At 32.0% G+C, this 20,046-nt stretch overlaps 1 protein-coding gene across 3 annotated transcripts in view; it reads right to left on the bottom strand.

The window, feature by feature from the left end:
* Nectin3 (nectin cell adhesion molecule 3) overlaps nucleotides 1-20,046 on the bottom strand; it is a 150,886-nt gene that overhangs the window by 82,578 nt on the left and 48,262 nt on the right. For all 3 annotated transcript variants that reach the window (XM_046464028.2, XM_058585466.1, XM_046464027.2), the window contains exons 2-4: nucleotides 15,206-15,547; nucleotides 9,815-10,111; nucleotides 6,165-6,282 (exon numbers count right to left, since the gene is read on the bottom strand). In XM_046464028.2, coding sequence (XP_046319984.1) covers nucleotides 6,165-6,282; nucleotides 9,815-10,111; nucleotides 15,206-15,547 — 757 coding nt within the window. The remainder of the gene's footprint in view (nucleotides 1-6,164; nucleotides 6,283-9,814; nucleotides 10,112-15,205; nucleotides 15,548-20,046) is intronic.

A 20,046-nucleotide genomic window follows, 5' to 3' on the forward strand; every position in this document is an offset into this window, starting at 1 on the left:
CAAAGGAAGGAACAATCATTCAAGGAATTAATGTCTGAAAATTTCTCAAACCTTAAGAATGATATGGAAAATCAAATACAGGAGAGGCTTACAGGACCCAAAATATAAAAATTAAAACAGACCCATACCAAGGCACATTATTATGACATGCCTTATGTACAAAATAGACTTTTTGATAGACTGTTATAAAAACTGCCAGAGAAAAACAATAGGTCACATTTAGGAGAAACCAATCTGAATCTCAGCTGATTTTGCAGCCCAGACCCTCAAAGCTAGGAAGTCTTCAAATAGTATATATTGCACTCTGAAAGAAAATAGATGCCAACAAATAATACTATATCCTGTAGACTAGACTTAAGTTTCAGAACTGAGATTAAAATAAAAACTTTCCATGATAAACAAAAGTTAAAACAATTCACAACTAGAAAGCTGACACTAAAAAACATACTCAATAAATATTTCATTAAGAAATGAAAAATAAGGGCTGGGACTGTGACTCAGTGGTAGAGTGCTCGCCTAGCACATATGAGTCCCTGGGTTCAATCCTCACCACCCACATATAAAAATAAAAAATAATATAAAGGTCTTGTGTTCAACTACTTCTAAAAAGAAAATAAATATTTAAAAAAATGAAAAATAAAAGTAAAGCATGAAAGGGAGGAACTACACTAGCAGAATAGTCAGTCCATCAAAGGAGAAACTAACTCAAACTAAAAACCAGAAATAAATCAAAATGACAGGAAATAAAAATCATTGCTCAAAATTAACATTGAATGTAAATGGCCTAAACTCATAAATTTAAAGACACAGATTGGATTAAAAAACAAGACCCAATAATATGCTGTCTCCAAGAGACGCAGCTTATTGGCAAAGACATTACAGACTGAAGGTAAAATGATGGGAAAAAAACATGATTCAAATTCTCTTAAACAAGCAGGGGTTTCTAACCTCATATTAGATAAAGTGGACTTCAAGCCAAAGTTTAGGTCTTTCATACAGCTTAAGGGCATTATACATCAATAAAACATAACCAAAAAACTGGAAAAAGACAGGGATGTCTTCACTATTCTATTCATTATAGTCCTAAAAACTCTAGCCAAAGCAATTAGAAAGAAGAAAGAAATTGAGGGGATACAAATAGGAAAAGAAGAACTCAAAACTATCCCTATTTGCCAACCACATGATTCTATATTTAGAGGACCCAAAAACTCCACCAAAAAACTTCTAGAACTCAAATTCAGCAAATTAGCAGGATATAAAATTAATATCCATAAATCAATTGTGTTCCTATTTACCAATAATGAATCAGCTGAAAGAGAAATTAGAAAACTATTCCATTCACAATAGCCTCAAAACAAGCCAACAACAACAAAAAACTTCAAAATCAATCTAACAAAAGAGGTGAAAGACCTCTACAAAGAAAACTAAGAACACTAAAGAAAGAAATTGAAGAAGACCTTAGAAGATAGAAAGACGTCCCATGTTGTTAGATAGGCAGAATAAATATTATCAAAATGGCCATACTGTCATAATGTAATTCCTATCAAAATTCCATTGATATTCTTCATAGAAATTCAAAGAACAGTCATGAAATTCATTTGAAAAAATAAGAGGCCCATAATAACAAAAGCAATCTTCAGCAAGAAAAGCGAATCAGGAGGCATCACAATGCCATACCTTAAGTTACAGCACAGAGCATGGTATTGGCACAAAAACAGACATGTAGACCAACAGTACAAAACAGAAGTCACAGTCTCAAACGCACATAAATATAGTTATATCTCATACCAGACAAAGGTGCCATAAACATATATTGGCGAAAAGACAGCCTCTTCAACAAATGGTGCTGGGAAAACTGGAAATCCATATGCAGCAGAAAGAAAGTAAACCCCTATCTCTCTGCACAAAACTCAACTCAACGTGGATCAAGGACACAGGCATTACACCAGAGACCCTGTGCCTACTAGTAGAAACTTTGGTGCAACTCTCCATCATGTTGTCTTAGGAACCAAATTCCTCAACAATACTCCTAAACCACAAAAAGTAAAATTAAGAATCAATAAATGGAATGGTATCAAGGCAAAAAGCTTCTTCCCAGCAAAAGAAACAATCAAGTGCATGAAGAGAGATCCTACAAAATGAGAGAAAATCTTTGCTACCTGCATCTCAAATAGAACAATAATCTCCAGGATATACAAATAACTCAAAAAAACTTAACACCAAAAACAACAAATAACCCAATCAATAAATGGGAAAGAAACTGAACAGGCAATTCACATAAGAAGAAATATGAATGGGAGGCTGAGACGGGGGATTGTGAGGTCAAAGCCCACCTCTGCAACTTAGTGAGGCCCTAAGCAACTCATGAGACCCTGTCTCTAAATAATATACAAAAAAGTTATGGGGATGTGGCTTAGTGGTAAAGCGTCCCTGAGTTCAATTCCTAGTACCAGAAAAAAAAAAAAAAAGAAAAGAAAGAAACATGAATGGTCAACAAATATATGAAAAAATGTTTAACATTTCTAGCAATTAGAGAAATGCTATTCAAAACTACACTGAGATCCCATCTCACTCCAGTAAGAATGGCAATTATAAAGAATAAAAGTAACAATAAACATTGCTGAGGGTATGGGGGAAAAGATACTCTCATACATTGCTGGTGGGACTGCAAATTGGTGCAACCATTATGGAAAGCAGTATGGAGATTCCTCAGAAAACCTGGAATAGAACCACTATTTGACTCAGCTGTCCTACTCCTTGGTATATATATGCCCAAAGGACTTAAATCAGCATATAACAGTGACATAGCCACAACAATGTTTATAGCAATTCAATTCACAGTAGCTAAGCTATGGAACCATTCAGTGTTATCTTTCAATTGATTAGTGGATTAAAAAAATGTGGCATATATACACAATGGAAGATTACTCAGCCATAAAGAAGAATGGAATCATTGCATTTGTCAGTACATTAATGGAACTGGAGACTATCATGCTAAGTGAAGTAAGCCAAACCCAAAAAACAAAAGCTGAACGTACTCTGTGATATGTGGGCACTAACCCACAATAGGCGGGGGTAGGCATGTAGGTGGGTACAAGCCCATGGGATTAGACAAAGGGGAATGTAGGGAAGGGAAGCGAGGTAGAAATAGGAAAGACAGTAGAATGCAATGGACATAACTTTCCTACGTTCACATATGAATATATCACCAGTATGTACAAACACCAAAATGGGATCCTAAATATACTCCATGCATGTATAATATGTCAAAATACATTCTATTGCCACATATATCTGAAAATTACCAATTAAAAAAAAAAGAAAAAGAAAAAGCATATTTGTAGAGCATCATAGAATACTAATATAAATTGATACTTGTTCTATCCAAAGGTGGCACAATTTTGTTTTGGAATCCTAAGGGTAGTAGGTGAAAAAAACAATGGGTACAATCTTTTGTAGTTATGAGTAGAGACTACGTATCTCTTATCTGAATGCTTAGGACCACAAAGTTTTCAGATTTTGAAGATTTCTGAATATTTGCATAGACTTTTTTATTTAAACATCACTATTCCAAATATCTGAAATTGAAATGCATCAGCATTCAGAAAGTCTCAGATTTTGGAGTAAATCACATTTTGGATTTTGGGAACAGAATTTTAATTCAGCACTGAAGAGTAAAGACAATATTTTTACATTGTTTAAAAAACAAATATCATCAGAAGGAGTGGCACATTCCTGTAACCCCGGCTTCTAGGGAGAAGAAAGCAAACGGATCCCAAGTCAGAGGGCATCCTGAGAAACTTAGTTATACAGTCTTAAAATAAAAGGGCTAGGGATGTAGCTCAATGGTAGAGCAATTATCTAGCAAGCATGAGTCCTTGGGCCCCAATCTCTACTCCTTTTAATTCTCTGAGAAATTTTAAAAATGTCTTATAATGTTCACAAGTTTACTCAGAAAAGTCACCGTCAGAAAAATCTACATATAACACTATACATGTAAGGAATGGCATATGCTAAGCATCTTCTATGCTCTTGTACCTGATTCATCTGTCTCAGTATTTTTTATCTGAAATACTGTTATCTACAAGGAAACTAAGTATTAGAGAGATTAAATGACTCAATCAAAAAAGATATCTAGAAGTACAGACACTTGGCAAGAACCCAGATTTACTTGTTTTTTGTAAATACCTTAACAAATAGATATCTTAACTCATTACTACTTCCCATTTTAAAAAAATTAATGAAAAAAGAACTTCTCTCCATTTAAAACCATCTTTCTTAAAGGAAACAAAGTAATCAGTATACTGTTTTCTTGTTTCTATAAAATCACACCAAAAACAAAAGTTAAGGGACAGACAAGATAGATTTGACAAACATTGAGAAAACAGAAAATAGATGGAGGAAATAGTTATATGCTTTAAGCCAGTGTTTCTCAATGAAGAGTGATTCTGGGTTATCCTAATGGGGGAGTAGAAGGTGCTACTTTAGAGGATAGAAGCATGGGATGTGCTAAAAATACTATAACATATCACACAAAAAAATTATCTAGCTCCAAATGAAAATAGTGTCAAGGTTAGAAAGATCTACTGAGTTTGACTCACTGTTTCTACAGAAGGTCAGCATAAGGCAAAGGGCTGAAAATAAGATTAGTTCAAAGCTACAAAAAAATCAACAGATTCCTTCCAACTTGGTACCAATACCGGGCATTTACTTCTCAGGCTAAAATATGAAGGTAAATTCTATAAATAATTTATGAAGAAAACATAATTTATGCAGAAAAAAATTCCCACTTGTCCATTTGTGAAACCTAGAGTTTCCCCTAGGAAAATAATCTCTACATGGTCATTCAAAGTGGAACCTACAGAAGAAAAAGTTTCCACCATCCACTTTATTTTAATGTCTCACTCTGAAATGACTGAAAACCAAAATGATTATCTACAAAAAGAAAAGGTCAAACCTCAAGAATCTGGGAGAATGAGACAATATGCAGAAGGCAGAAAAAAAAAATCTCTGGGGAAGAAATAATACTCTAGTATCCCTGGAAAGAAACTAGAAGACACCGTATCTATAAAATACGAAAAGAATGCTATGAAACAACAGGGAATAAGAATGTGCTTATAAGAAATTGTAAATATGTCAATTTTTTAAAAAATTAAGTCAACAGAAAAATTTTTGATTAAGAAAATATTGCTAGAAAAACAATAAATATACTTATTATACAATATAAATAGTAGTTCCAGTAAAAGTGAACAGGGAACAAAAAGAATAAAGTGAAATGACAAAAGACAGCTGTCCAAAGATATATGTCTAAAGATTGAAATAAGCTCCAAATACTGAGAAATAAAAATGAAAACTTTAGTATAACAGTTTCGAATTTTAGAGAAAAAAAAGAATCAAGGAAATATAGATAATAAACTACATAAGTAAAAAAGAGATAACTATTAGTTACAAGGAAAACAAAGAGAGCTTTCAACAACAAAAACAACAACAAAAACCAGGATGCTGGTATATTACTTAACCCTTGGTAAAAAAAAATACTTACCTGTTATAGGGAGGCAAATAAAAATTACAGAGTTAAACTAAAAGTAACCTAAATTCATTCAGACAATGAATCAATAAAGAGTAAGAATGTGTATTTGTGGGTGAAGGGGTGGATATAAAATTAATTCATCTACCGAAGAAGTGAACAGTATTAAAAATTGGTAAATCAAGAAGCAGCAGCTTAAAACCTAAGAGGGGAACTACAAGAAAGGATGACTAAATTTGCTAACGCAGCCTGTGAGCAACTGACAAGGTAGGAAAGTACAGAGGAATGAGGCAACAGAACATTTAGAAATCATTCCTTTAAATAAATTATTCAGCTATTATAATCAGGCATGTACTGATAAAAAAAAGTTTTAAATATGCATTTAAGATTACTCTTCATATTTAATCAGGCATGGTGGCCATACCTATAATCACAACTCAGGAGGCTGAGGCAGGAGGATCAAGTTTGAAGCCAACCTGGACAATTTAAGGAAATGCTGTCTCAAAATAAAAAATAAAAAGCTCTGGGAATATACAGTTCAATGATACAATGTTACTAGGTTCAATCCTCAGTATGGGAAAAAAGAATGTTCTTCACGTTTAAATAATTTCTCTTCTGAAGCAAAATCTAACATTACCTGCTCCACACAGATTTGAATGGTGGTGGATTTGCATCAGCATTACACTTGAGATTAACACCTCTTCTCCCTACAAACCAATTTCCATCATATCCGGTTACTGAAACTTCAGGGGCATCTATAAAATAAACACATGACAGAACAAGTCATCTTTGGCTATAGGTAAATGCACTATACAATGATAAAATATAAACACAACAGACTAAACATTATAAGAACAGCAATTATTTTTTCTGTTCTCAACATATATCAATCAATATGGAAGATAATACTCAAATTTTAGATGCCTAAGGAATGAATCAATGAATGGATAATGAGTACCCAGACACTAGACAACTATAAGCATACACAGTTCTAATTATTAACGATGTTGAATATAAGACTACTCATAAACCTATAATCACAAAAAGCAAAGTGTGAGTGTCCTATTATGAGAGATGTAGACAACACATGAAAAAAATCAAATACATTATAGTACTTAATTAAATAATGAGACATGGCATTTAAGTATCATGTAGAACCAAATCACCACATAAAATTATCATTTAAAATATATTTAATCCAAAAGGAAATATATCTGCTAAGAGATAGCAAGTCAGTTAGAGGAAAAAAATTCTGTATGTTATAGTTAACTAATAGTCTATGAGCATGGAAAACTATAGCACAGACTTTGTGAGACTACATACTTAAAAGTAAATTATCTAAATAGTACTAAAAATTAAACTTTATTCATTCAATGATCCCTAAGATCTCTTAGCATATGTGTGGCTATTGAAGAAGCAATTACTCATATCTACCAAAAATAAATGTCTGCCTATAAATCATAAACAGCAATACCTATCATTCATTCAATCATCATTTTGTTTAACTCCTAATGAGATAAAGACTCCATTTTAGGTATGTGGCATATATTTATTTAGATTCTTTATTCATAAAATTTATATTCTACTAAAATGAGGAGGATGACATTTAATAATAAATATTTAGCTAAAACCTACCGTGAAAATCAAGAAAGAAAAAAGTAAGATGTTAAAAGAATAAGAACAAGAACCTAATTTAAATTGAGGCTATATTAGAGGTGAGAGAAGCCATAAAAGGATTCCTTAAAACATTTCTTATGTATGATACAGAGACCATTCTGTGAGCAACATAGAAAACAAGTGAATAGCAAACGACAACAGATGAAAGGTTAAATTGACATCAGGTCAGTCTAAATCTTTTAGGAAAGCCTGGTCTACTGAAAAGCAGTTTACCAAAAAGCTGTAAAAAATTAAACTTTTACTAAGTTACTGCTAACCTTGATAATTAAAAAAAAAAAATGCCTGCCTCTTAAAAATACCAAGAATTAGCCAACACTTAAAACTGTGCTAAATTATGTTGTTGAAAGAGTACACATCTGTGAGTGGGTTTAATCTCTTTTTAAAAGGAAGAAAGAATAGGAATTAATGTATTCCTAAAAAAAATACCCCCTAATTTTGAGGTATGAAATTGGACTCCAAGACTATCCCCTTAAACTTGTTCATGTTGTATTTTCCATTTAAGGAAAAAGTCATGAATATTCCAAGAACATTTAGAAGCAAGTCAATAATAAAAACCATTATTGGGGCTGGGGTTGTGGTTCAGCGGTACAGCACTCAACTCACACGTGCAAGACCCTGGGTTCGATCCTCAGCACCACATAAAAATAAATAAGTGAAATAAAGGTACTGTTTTCCAACTACAACTAAAAAATAAATATTAAAATAAAATAAAATTAATAAAAAAATAAATAAATACCATTATTATGACAACTACATTAGAAAAAATAATATTATATGTCTATGATTACATTAAAGAAAATAAATTAATAATAATGATGTTAAATAATAAAAACAAGAAAATGTCACATTATTAGATACAGGTAAATACATATATATATGAGAAATGGTAGTATTTACAGTTGAGATCTGAATTTTATAAGGAAAAAGAGTCTGTAAAAGGAAGGAAACATTCAAAAAAGAAAATAGTTTCTCCAAAGAACTGAGAAGAAAAGATGGTATTTGTATTCAAGAATGCAATGGTAACAACATTCATATAAGTACAGCCTCTCAAGTTTAACCCCATAAAAACTGAAAAATATACTCTGAATTAACTTTAAAAACCATTACAAGTTTAATGAATGTATAATTTAAAATTCCATGCATGACACTTCAAAAAAAAACAAAATAATAACAACAAAAAAATGAAGTAACTCCTTCAAAAACGTATCTAGATTTATAATTTGTGCATGAATGGAAATGACAACAGAATCTAAATATTTTTACTAATGTTCTCACTCTAACCTGCTTAATTTTCATTATATTTGCTATAAATTATAAGCAACACTCAATCACCTTTTCTTTTGCTCAAAATTTTAAAATGCAAATAAACAAATCACAATACACCCCAAACTGAGAAACTCTATAGAAAAGAAAAAAGTAGATACAGATGAAGTACCCCTTAATAACAACAAAATTTAACCACAAGCCAGCTTTAATACATATCTATAATTATTATTATCCCAGTGTTTTTAAAATATTGTTTTACCTACCTAAGAATCTTAGAACATTACCAATAAGATCAGATTAGAAATAATATTGAAAAACAATTTTCAAACTAGTTAAAAATGTACCTAGGGAAATAAGACTCTTGTGAAAACAGCAAGCATGGGTAAGTTCCATGAAAGTAAATAATCATTCAAACACAATGGAGTTGTCTGTCCCTAAGTATTGTACATTTTGAGATACAAATTTTCCAATTCCCTTATATCCAGACTACTTTTAAGGTCATAAAAGTCCTTTTCACAAAATAATAAAAAATGCTCTGATTAGGAGCCAGGCACAGTGGCACACACCTGTCATCCCAGTGACTTGGCAGGGTGAGGCGGAAGGATTGCAAGTTCAAGACCAGCCACAGCAACTTAGCAAGGGCTCTCAGCAACTTAGCAAGATCCTGACTCAAAATAAAAAATGAAAAGGACTGGCAATATAACTTAGTGGTGATGTGCCCCTGAGTTCAATCCCAAATCTGAATACAAAAAAGAAAAATAAAAAATGTTCTGAGTGAATGAAAATTTTATGTAAATATAAATAAAAAAATAAAAAGAAAAAATGTCAGCCATGAAAAGCTATAGAATTGTCTGAATACTACATACTCAGATTAAAAATAGCTTGACGAAAGATGTCAAAAGAAGAAAAATAAAATACATGGATAGAGCTGGAGAATATCAGCCAATCACCCAAAACTTAAGGACAAATGTTTTCTCCAATATGTAGATGCTAATTCACAATAGGGCAGGGATGCTAAAGAAGACTAGACTAGTTTTTAGATTAGGTAAAGGGGAATGAAGAGGAAAGTGGGTATGAGGGTAGGAAGGATAGTAGAATGAATCAGATATTATTAACCTATGCACATATATAACTATACAACCAAAGGGATTCTACATCATGTATAACCAGAAGAATGAGAAATTATATTCCATTATACATGATGTATCAACATGTATTCTACTGTCATGTATAACTAATTAGAACAAATAAAAATAAGAATTTACAATAATTTGTTGAGGGAAAATACAGATTTTTAAAAAATACATGACTCAAGTTGAAAAGCAAAAATTAGGTTTTACATACACTGTATATCTAACATGAAAGAGTATCGGATATCCTTTTCCAAGGCTGGATGTTTTACAACACAAGTAATCCGCCTTCCTCTAGCAAATCTCGTTGGAAACAGCTTGTACTGGCTGACAACTGTTGCTGTTTCATTTGGAAAGGTAGTTGTAATAGATTCCATTTCACCAAGATCACCTTCCCACTCAATATGTGCAACTGGTTTTCCAGTGGCTGCGATACAAATGGCTGCTACTGTTTCATTTCCTCCATCGATTAAAGAATCTGGCCCTTTTATCAGGCTCACAGTGGGTTCAACTGTTCAAATGAAAAACAAAATAGTTAAATTTTAATTAAGAAAATACTTCCTTCCTTCCAAGACATATCCAGACATATTTCACAAGCTTAGGAACAACTAATCTACATACATGGATTTTAGATAATGCCAACATCAACTGAGTTTGCGAAACAAGAAGAAAAGATCTGTAGGTAGGACTAACAGGAGACAAAGATTCTATATTACCATTACAAAGACAGCCCTCCCTGACACAGGTGTACATTATTGTATGAGGACTGATGAGTTCTCTCCAAATCAGTGCACACAAAAAATTTCTGAGAATTTATTCATAATTTCTTTTACAAGATAAAAGTAATTACTTTTGAAGGGAAATAAGAAGCAGTTTTAATATGTAATACTTCATTATGTAGCAAAAGTTTTACTTTTTAAAATGAATTACTACTACTGAGACTATAGATAAAATGTTAAGCAAAAGTAAAATAAAATCCTTTAAGTATACTCAACAGATGCTTTTCTGGGCCCTGAGGGTGACTCATTAATTTCATTTAAAACACACTGGCTTTTAAGCATTCAATCTTTAACTTCTCATATTACCTAAATGAACTGATTACAGTTGCTAAATTTTTTCAACTACTTTTGTTTGTAAGACATACTTTAAACACACTCTCAACACTTCTTTGTGTATGTTCCTGAGCTGTTCTGGGTGTAAGAGTTTCAAATTTAATACAGAGGGCGGTATTTATTCTTTTTAACTGGTTCTTTTTAGTTACATGACAGTACATACACAAGAATTGGGTCCTAAATTACCTAAATTAGAGTAAGATATAATCTGGTGTGTTTTAATGAAGTTTTTAATTCCAATCTACTAAAATTTATCAGTTGTTATTTACTTTTGAAAATTAACTACTTAATGTTCTAAGAAATACCATACTTCTGTACTTTGAGGCCAACTATTACAGGACTTTGTTTTCTTGTTCTCTGCAGAAAATTTATAAATTGACTTATTTCTCCAAATGTAATAAGTACTATGGTTTAAAAGTCAATGTCTGATAATTCCAACATCTTATTTCTTGGCAGCTGTTTCTGTTGTCTTATTTTGTGCAGGCAGCTACTTTTGGAATTTTCTTTACTTGGAAATCTGAGAATTCAAGCAAACTATAGACCTCTGCTTGAATAATTACTGTAAAAATAATTTAAAGCCTAGAATTAAGGTATCTTTCCTTCAGAACAAATCCATGTTTTCTTATGACAAGCTCCTAAAAACACTAAACAGGCCACAATTTTCTTAAGTTAATATACAGTTCTAGAGGTCTACAAGGAAGGCTAGCTTACTTTTAGGTTATTACTATTCTGAGAATATAAGTGTTTAAGGTAAAAAAGTGAAAATCAGATGTACAATTAGGCACTCCATATTGAGCAGAATTACACTACACTCAGACATGTCTCTTTCAATTCTCAATGTTCTCAAAATCTTATCATCACAGATGTTTCTTCTAAACTGTTATACATTTTCAGGTGAAATGTAGTTTTCAGCACTAACTTCTACTTTCTCATCTTCTACTAAATTCTGCCCTAGTTGTATTTCTTTGAAGTTTCTAAGGTTTTTTTTTTTTTTTCACTCTCAGTGAGAAGATTGATCTAATAACTTATGCCATAATTAATAGAATCCTTCTTTTCTCTTTGGGTAACTTAAAACAGTTATTTTAAAGTCAATTTTAAATTTTGTTATTTATTTTTTCTTAAGGGCATTCATCTCCTAGTTGTTTTTACTGGTTTTCTAAAGTTAGTTTTATCACATTAACTTCTCTGTGTAGTGACTCTTCCCTGTCCAACACTTTGTTGTTGCTTCCTCTGACCATGTAAATATGCTACCAAGAGGGGGAACTTTCCACCTTTCTCCCATTCATTCATTCTCTCTGTATCCTACCTACCCCCATCCTTCCTCTTTTCTCATCACTGAACTGTGGCCTCGAAACTGCCTACAGAGGAAGCTAGAGCAATAGTGGGGGCTCACCTTATTTTCATACATCTTTCACAGATCAGAATCCTGTATTGCTTATTACCCAATGATTAAAAACTGTTCATTATTTGCCTGATTTTCTTTTTCCAGAGTAAAGAAAATGAATTCAAACCCTGTTATGCCATCATATTCATCAATGAAAGTCAATTGCAAAACCAGTAATACTGAAAATAGGGCAGAATTACCCACAGCTATAATATCCTAAAAATGATCATTATCATATTTGTTTCCTTCTCTTTGTTTCTAATTCTAGTTTTTATATAGATGGATTCATTTTATATAATGTTGTGCCTCATTTCTTTTTTAAGTACTTCCCCTTAACTGCAACTTTAGAAACTACATAAAATTCCATCAAGAGGAAGTAACCAACTAATATCAAAATCATTCTACTGTGGGGCACTTGTTAGATGTTCCTAAAGCTTTTTGTTATATCACATTCCTTTAATTTGGTTTCTGCTGCAACCACTGTACCGAAACTCTGTTATCAAAGACCACCTAATCTATAGACTTATCCATGCCTATTTCTTTTGAGTAACCTTTTGGAATGTGATAAATCAGAACAGTCCTTCCCAATCAGTTCAAAAGAATTAAGCTCTAATACCTTAAACTATGTATTACAAGTAATGGGTTAACTTCTAGGTTATGCATTTAGGATGATACTAGCTATATTCCACATTTAGAAAAACTGAAAAGAGAAATCTTTTTCTGTAGGGCTAAATTCTCATTGCAGAAAAAGGCTGCTAAAGTAATGCTTAAAAACTTCTCCTATTATGAATAATAGTACTCTGCCTTGTCTCATAGCTTTCCCTGAACACTTCATCCATTAATTCTTCCAACCTCTTGCTCTAATAATCAGTCACAGGCCTGTTCTGTATCCATCTTAGAACTTCAATAAGTAAAACTGCCCATATGATCCCAAACTTTATCCAATTTTACTACAAGTCTGGCTCCTCCGTTTCTAACTACCAAAAGGTATTTCCCTTTATATATCGTTAAACTTAATAAACCTAATGCTGAACTATTATCCAAGCTTCTCAACACCTGTTTGAAATTCAGATGAGCCCATTCAAATAATAGCAACAATTTGTTTTGTTCCATCAGCAAGTTTCAAAAGCTGTTACACTATTCAAACTTCCCTTGTTTCTTATATTTACAAAGAGTTATAAAATCCTGCTAATTATTCCTTAGTAATATTGCCCTTCTTCACTCAAATGGCAGAAATTAGAAAATTAATTTCAAGACTTTACAGCCTCATGGCCAAAACAGTATGATTTTAGGATCTCATCATTTTAATCTATTCTAGACTAATCTTCCTAAATCAGAACTTTCACTACATGAAGTCTACTTTAAATTAGTCATCAAGTTAGTTCTCTAAGTCAGGTGAGAACACAGTAGTAGTGGACACAAATCATTAGAGGGTCTTGCTAAAACATAAATTATTGTTCAGTAACTCTGAGAGAGGTCCAAAATTCTGTACTCCTAATAAGCTTCCAAGTGCTGCTGGTTCATGGACCCAGGAATGATCTGAGAGTAAAAAAGGCAGGAAAGAAGCAGCACACCATTACACCATTATATATATACACACACACACACACACACACACACACACACACTCTAAGGTCATATTTCTAGTAATATGTCAGTCTAACATTCAAATTACTTTAATTTGCTCTTATTCTACCTTTCAAGACTTGAAAATTTTTGTTTTCTATATAAATACTCTGTGAAGAATCAACACATTACTTTTTCAGTGTTCCACTAATTCAGAGTTTTCAAACGGGATGATGGAAGCGCTACTGGCATTTAGTAAGTTAGGGGTCATGGATGCTTTTAAATAGGCTACCTTGGATAGGACAGCTCACCAAAATGAAGAATTCTGACCCCAAAATTCAACAGTGGGAAGTAAGAAAAATTTTGCCTTAATTTATAGTTTTCTGTCTCTCTGCCTTGGCTCACCTGCTCTCAATTTTAGAATAATATTTTCCTATTCTTTAATTTTTACCTATACACAAAAACTGTCCATCATTAAAGACTAACACAACTACTGAGTCTATAAAACATTTCTTAACTACCATGTTCACCAAATTCATTCTTATACCTTACTTATATAACATTTACTGTATGGCTATTATATGTCAGGAATTCTTATTAGCTTTAGGGAAAACTATCAGTAACCAAACTCCTAGCAGCTGAGCAGTCTGTTTTTAATTTAATTTAAAGGTTTTTTTTTTTTTTTTTAGTTGTTGATGGATTTTTATTTTATTTATATGTGGTGCTGAGAATCAAACCCAATGCCTCACACATGCTAGGCAAGTGCTCTTCGCCTGAGCTACAGCCCCAGCCCCAGCTGAGCAGTTTTTGGAGGAAAGATCTAAGCAGTATATTTCTATGTGAGCAATAAAATATTGCTCCTTGATCCTTATTGCATCATTCCAAAAATACTCTGCAGTATTTCAAAATTGTTTAACATCCTTCTGCAGGTGGTTATCTTAATGCTAATAAGGTTATTCAAAATTTCACCATAAATTTTAACAGTTATCAGATAGAAAAATGGAGTAATATCATTTATTATGAGCAATATCACAAGATTCAAATACCTATCCAAATCCACAAAGGCCAATTTGATGTGAATAAAATTTGATGTGAAAAAAAAATTTTGATGTGAAAAAATTGTCAGAAGGCTCCAAGAAGTCAAAATCAATCACTGAAAATAAAAACAGAAAAACCTAAATAAAGATGGTAATTATTTATTTCGAGGTTAAAAATATAAGAGGTAGTAATGGAAACAAATGTCACAGAAACAGCTTCTAGTACAATTAAAACATTATCTTTCATGAAAAAAGTAAAAAGCTAAAACAATGACGAATTATATAGACAGATGGATAGATATTACTAATAATAATTTAAAAGATAAAAGATCCTAGAATCAGTTTTAAGACAAAATTTGAGAAATCACATTTGAATTACTGTATTTTAAATCCAAATTTGAAGAAAATTTAAAACATTTTAAAATTTGAAAATAAGATTCAAACAGGGAATATCAATATATAACCCTCACTACTATCACCAAAATACACAATTCAAGTACACCTACCTAACACAGTTACTGTTGTAGAGGACTGGGCATTTCCAAGTGGGAACGTAACAGCTTTGCATATGTATTTTCCAGAATCAGAGAATCCGATGTTATGTAGAGTAATTGTTGCATCATTAAGTGAATAGTTTTTAAACAGGACTCTTCCCTGATATTCTCCTTGAACAGAGAATCCATATTGAGGATGATGAACTGCAATAGTCTGTGAACTTTTGCCATGTACCTTCTCCCATGAAATTTGTGTTATGGTTTCATTTACTTCAATTAAACATTTCAATGAAACATTCTTTCCCCATACTGCTGTGACATGTGGCTCCACAATAATTGGTCCAGCTAAGGCACCTATGAGGGGAAAACACATAATGGAGCTGTTAAAATGGAGAAGTTACACAAAACATACAGTGTCTCTCCCCACTTTTCCCCCTTTTCTCAGATTCATATTCCCTCTCCTTCTGCCCCCACCACTCCCCCCCATTCTTATGACTGAACATCAAAAAGGACTGAATAAGATATTCTCTGGGCTGGATGTAAGATTCAAACAGTGAATATCAATCAAGCTAAATACTCGCCAATATATACTACTGTAGGAAAAAAAGCGCTAGAATAAGACAAACCTTGGAAGCAGAGCCTTCCCCAGTCAACCATTCTTATGTGAGATTCCAGAGCTGGCTGACACTTTACATCCCCATGAGACTCTAAAACTGAAGATCCATCTAATGTATCTTCTCCCATGTCTAAATTCCTAACCCACAGACATTGAAAGAGATAATGAGTAGATATTGTTTTAAAGTTACTAAGTTTTAGGGTAATTTTTTTATACAGCAATAAATAACTTATTCATATAAGAGCTTTCAAACCAAACATAACAAACTATTTTCTTTTAGAGGATTCCTATATTAAAAATTAACATAAAAAAGATCTTTCAAGACAGACCAATTTTTAGCAAACACTAATGAAGAAATGCTTATATAAATGTGAAATCTATTTTTTTCCTTTTCAGGATAAAAAAAAAATTCCATAAGCAAAACTTAAAATGAAATGACATCGACCTTTTTCCATATAATATTTATTTCCTTCCAAAAAGCAATGGAGCAAAACTTATATTGTTTTGAGGGAAGACTAACATTCATGAATACTATAGTCAATCAAGATATTAGTTCATTAACAAGTACATTAGAACACAAATAGTAGGTCCTTGAAGAGTTTACCACTCACATGTGTTGCCTAGCAAAAGAAAAAAGTACAAAAATTAAAAAGTATCCCAACAGCTTGGGAGGCTGAGGCAGGAGGATTGCAAGTTCAAAGCCAGCCTCAGCAAAAGCAAGACACTAGGCAGCTCAGTGAGACCCTGTCTCTAAATAAAATACAAAATAGGGCTGAGGATGTGGCTCAGTGGCTGAATGCCCCTGAGTTCAATCCCCAGTTACTCCCCCCAAAATTAAGAAGTAAACCAAAATATATATTCAAAAAATGAAAACTATATGAACAATGAATACCTTTAAAACTTAATTTTGCCTAATTAGAATTTTAAAATATATACATATATGTAATGTAAAAGATATCACAAGATAATCAAAAAATGTATTTAGACATGTTCAAACAGTTCTAAACAACTAAAATATTTCATATTATTACTTTCATGTACACATTTTGGAAGGGAAAAAATGTAAATTAGAGGACAAACTTTACTATTTAAGTGATATTATAGAAAGCAAGTGACAATTTTCACTGACTATAGTTAACAGCTATGGAAGAAAGAATTTTGGTTTTTTAAACCACTGCTCCAAAATATTTGAGATCCTCATGATTTTACTATCGTTCTTTATCAACTTTCAAGTATATACAATTAATCATTAATCCCAGACACACAAAATGTGGTAGTATATCAGGAATTACATCAAGTTATCATGAGCCTGGTATTAAACCAGAAACTGTGCAAACTCATGAAAAAGTAAGTTGGGCAAATATTAATAAAAGCATTTAATAAAAAGATAATATTCACTATCTGGTTTTATAAAACATCTGAGAAAAGGATTGTTAATAATATAGGAGACTTCTCAAACAGTGGCCATCATCACAGTAAAAGTATAAAAAGAGGCAAGGCCATTAAAAAGAAAGATCATGACAGCATGGTCCATTTATCACTGCTATTGTTCAAATGAAAACAAATCCAAAGCAGTGCATTAAAAGAAAAAGAAAAGAAACAAGAAAGGATAAGTATTATAAAGAAACAGAAAGCATTACTATCTGAAAAATCTAAAACCAAGGTCCAGTGATAGGCTATAAAAACCAGTAATCTGGCTGTTTATAAAACCTATACAAAATACATATGAATCATATAACCAAAATAGTAATAATAATTTTATAATTTTTTTGCAAAAAAGGCTTAATTAGTATTATCTTATTATAAGCTATTGGTCTGTTTAGGTTTTCCATGTTCTCTTGATTCATTTTTGGCACATCTATTTTGTCTAGAAATATATCCACTTCTTCTAGGTCTTCCAATTTATTGGAATATAAATTTCAAAACTAGTCCCTGATATGATCCCCTGAATTTCTGAGGTGTCTGTGGAGATTTCTACTTTTTCATTTCTAATTTTATTATATGGGTTTTCTCTCTTTTTCTTTTCTTTTTCTTTAAAAGAAAAAACTTTTTTTGATTTTTCAGAAAATACCAAAAACTATGAAAAAACAAGCTGAATATTTGGATGTACCAAAAGCAAAATTAAAAGTAAAAAATAACATTTAAAAATCATGTTTTAAGCTTTGAGAAACATTTTAACACATCAATTTTAATTCTTTTTCAATAAAGCAAAACAAATTCACTAAACCACAACAACTGGAGTGCTATTTTTTAACGATTGTAATCTTTTACAATTATAAAATGTAATAAATAAAAGCATTTGATTCCACCCTTCTCTTTTTCTTTTGGTTAGTTTAGCTAAGGACTTATCAATCAAAGTATGCAACTCTTGTTTCATTGATCCTTTGTATTTTTTTTATTATTCTCAGGTTGACTGATTTTGGCTCTGATCTTAATTATTTCCTTCCTTCTACAGGTTTTAGAATTAGTTTGTTCTTTTTCAAGTGTCTTGAAATGCACATTAGGTTGTTTATTTGGGATCTTTCTGATTTCCTTCTGTAGGAACACAGAGCTATAAACTTTCCTCTTAGAATTGCCTTCATAGTGTTCCAGAGGTTCTGGTATATTGTGTCACTATTTTCATTTGAGTTTAAGAATTTTGTCATTTTTGCCTTTGATTTCTTCTATCACCCATTCATCATTCAAAAAAACTACTGTTCAATCTCCATGTGTTTATATAGTTTCTATAAGGTTTTGACCTGTTGATTTCTAATTTCACTCCATTATGATCTGATAATATGGCAAGGATTATATAACTTTTTTTCTATTTCCTAAAAGTTGCCTTGTGGCCTGAAATATGACCTGTTTTGGAGAAGGTTCCATGAGCTGCTGAGAAGAAAGTATACTTAGCCATTGTTGGATGAAATATTCTACAAGTGTCTGTTGGGTCCATTTGATTAATAATATTTTTCATGTCCAAAAAGTCTTCTGAATTTATGTCTAGATGACCTATCTAATGGTGAAAGAGGTGTGCTAAAATCACCTAATATTATTATACTGGGGTCTGACACTTCATTTGAGTAGTGCCTCTTTTACATAGTTAGAGGAACCCACTTTGGGGGCATAAATATTTATTGTTGTTGTATCTTCTTGCTGAACTTATCAAATACCCTCTTTGTCTCTTCTGACTGAATTTGTTGTGAAATCTGCTTTGTCATGTACAAGAGTAGGTATACTCCTGCTTGTTTTCAGGCTCCATTTGCATGGTATATAAATTTCCATCCTTTCATTTTCAACCTGTCTGTCTGTGTCTGTATGGTGTGTCTACCACATTCAAAAGCAAACCCACCAAGAAAAAGGCTCATGAGTTGACCAAAAAAGTAATCCTCTGATAAAAATGTAAGAATCTTTCAAAAATTACAAATTGATATTTTCATTAAAAAGCATTTGGTTTTAAAATAATTGAAGTCAGCATATGACACATGCATACCCATGTTTATATGTGCAATTCACAATGGCTAAGTTACGAAACCAGCCACCATGTCTGTCAACAGATAAAAAATGTGATATATACAGAGTTTTACTCAGACAGAAAGAATTACGTCATTTTCATGAAAATGGATGAAACTTGACTCCAGACTCAGAAATTCAAGTCATGTTTTCTCTTGTGTGGAATTCAGAAAGGAAAAAAAAGGGACAAGCAGGGGAGTCTCATGAAACTAGGAGACCATGAAAGTATGGAGGAAGGCAGAGGTGCAAAGGAAAGGGAGATATTGGGGAACAAAACTCGCCAAATTATGTTGCATGCATGTATGAATATGTCACAAGGAATCTTATGTATAGACATAATTCACTCATAAAAATATATTTAGTTTTACTAGTAAAAAACTACTAATGTTAACTTATCAAAAGTTTGTTTTAATTTATAGGAGATAATAACTGATTTTTCTAAAAAATATTCTGAGTAATGTTTGTAAGTTTTGGTGTATGTTTCTTTGTTTCAACCAATAAGCCTCTGAGCAAGATTTTGTACTACTTTTCGAGAATTGATAGTTTGGTTCTCCCTTATATTCTGTGAATTTCTAATGATATTACTTTTGCATTTTAGTTAGATAGAACTCTGTTGCTTGCAAATAAAAAAGTCTAATACATTTCTATTCCAGGCCAAACTAAAAAGCTAAAGACAACTTGTAAATAAGATTTTCTCCATGAAATCTTAAAATTGGAGGAAAAAATCTTTTGTTATAATTCTTAAACC

This window comes from Marmota monax, unplaced genomic scaffold (assembly GCF_021218885.2).
Source record: "Marmota monax isolate L192 unplaced genomic scaffold, Marmota_monax_Labrador192_F-V1.1 WCK01_AAM20220418_F8-fsc00156, whole genome shotgun sequence".
Lineage (NCBI taxonomy): Eukaryota > Metazoa > Chordata > Mammalia > Rodentia > Sciuridae > Marmota > Marmota monax.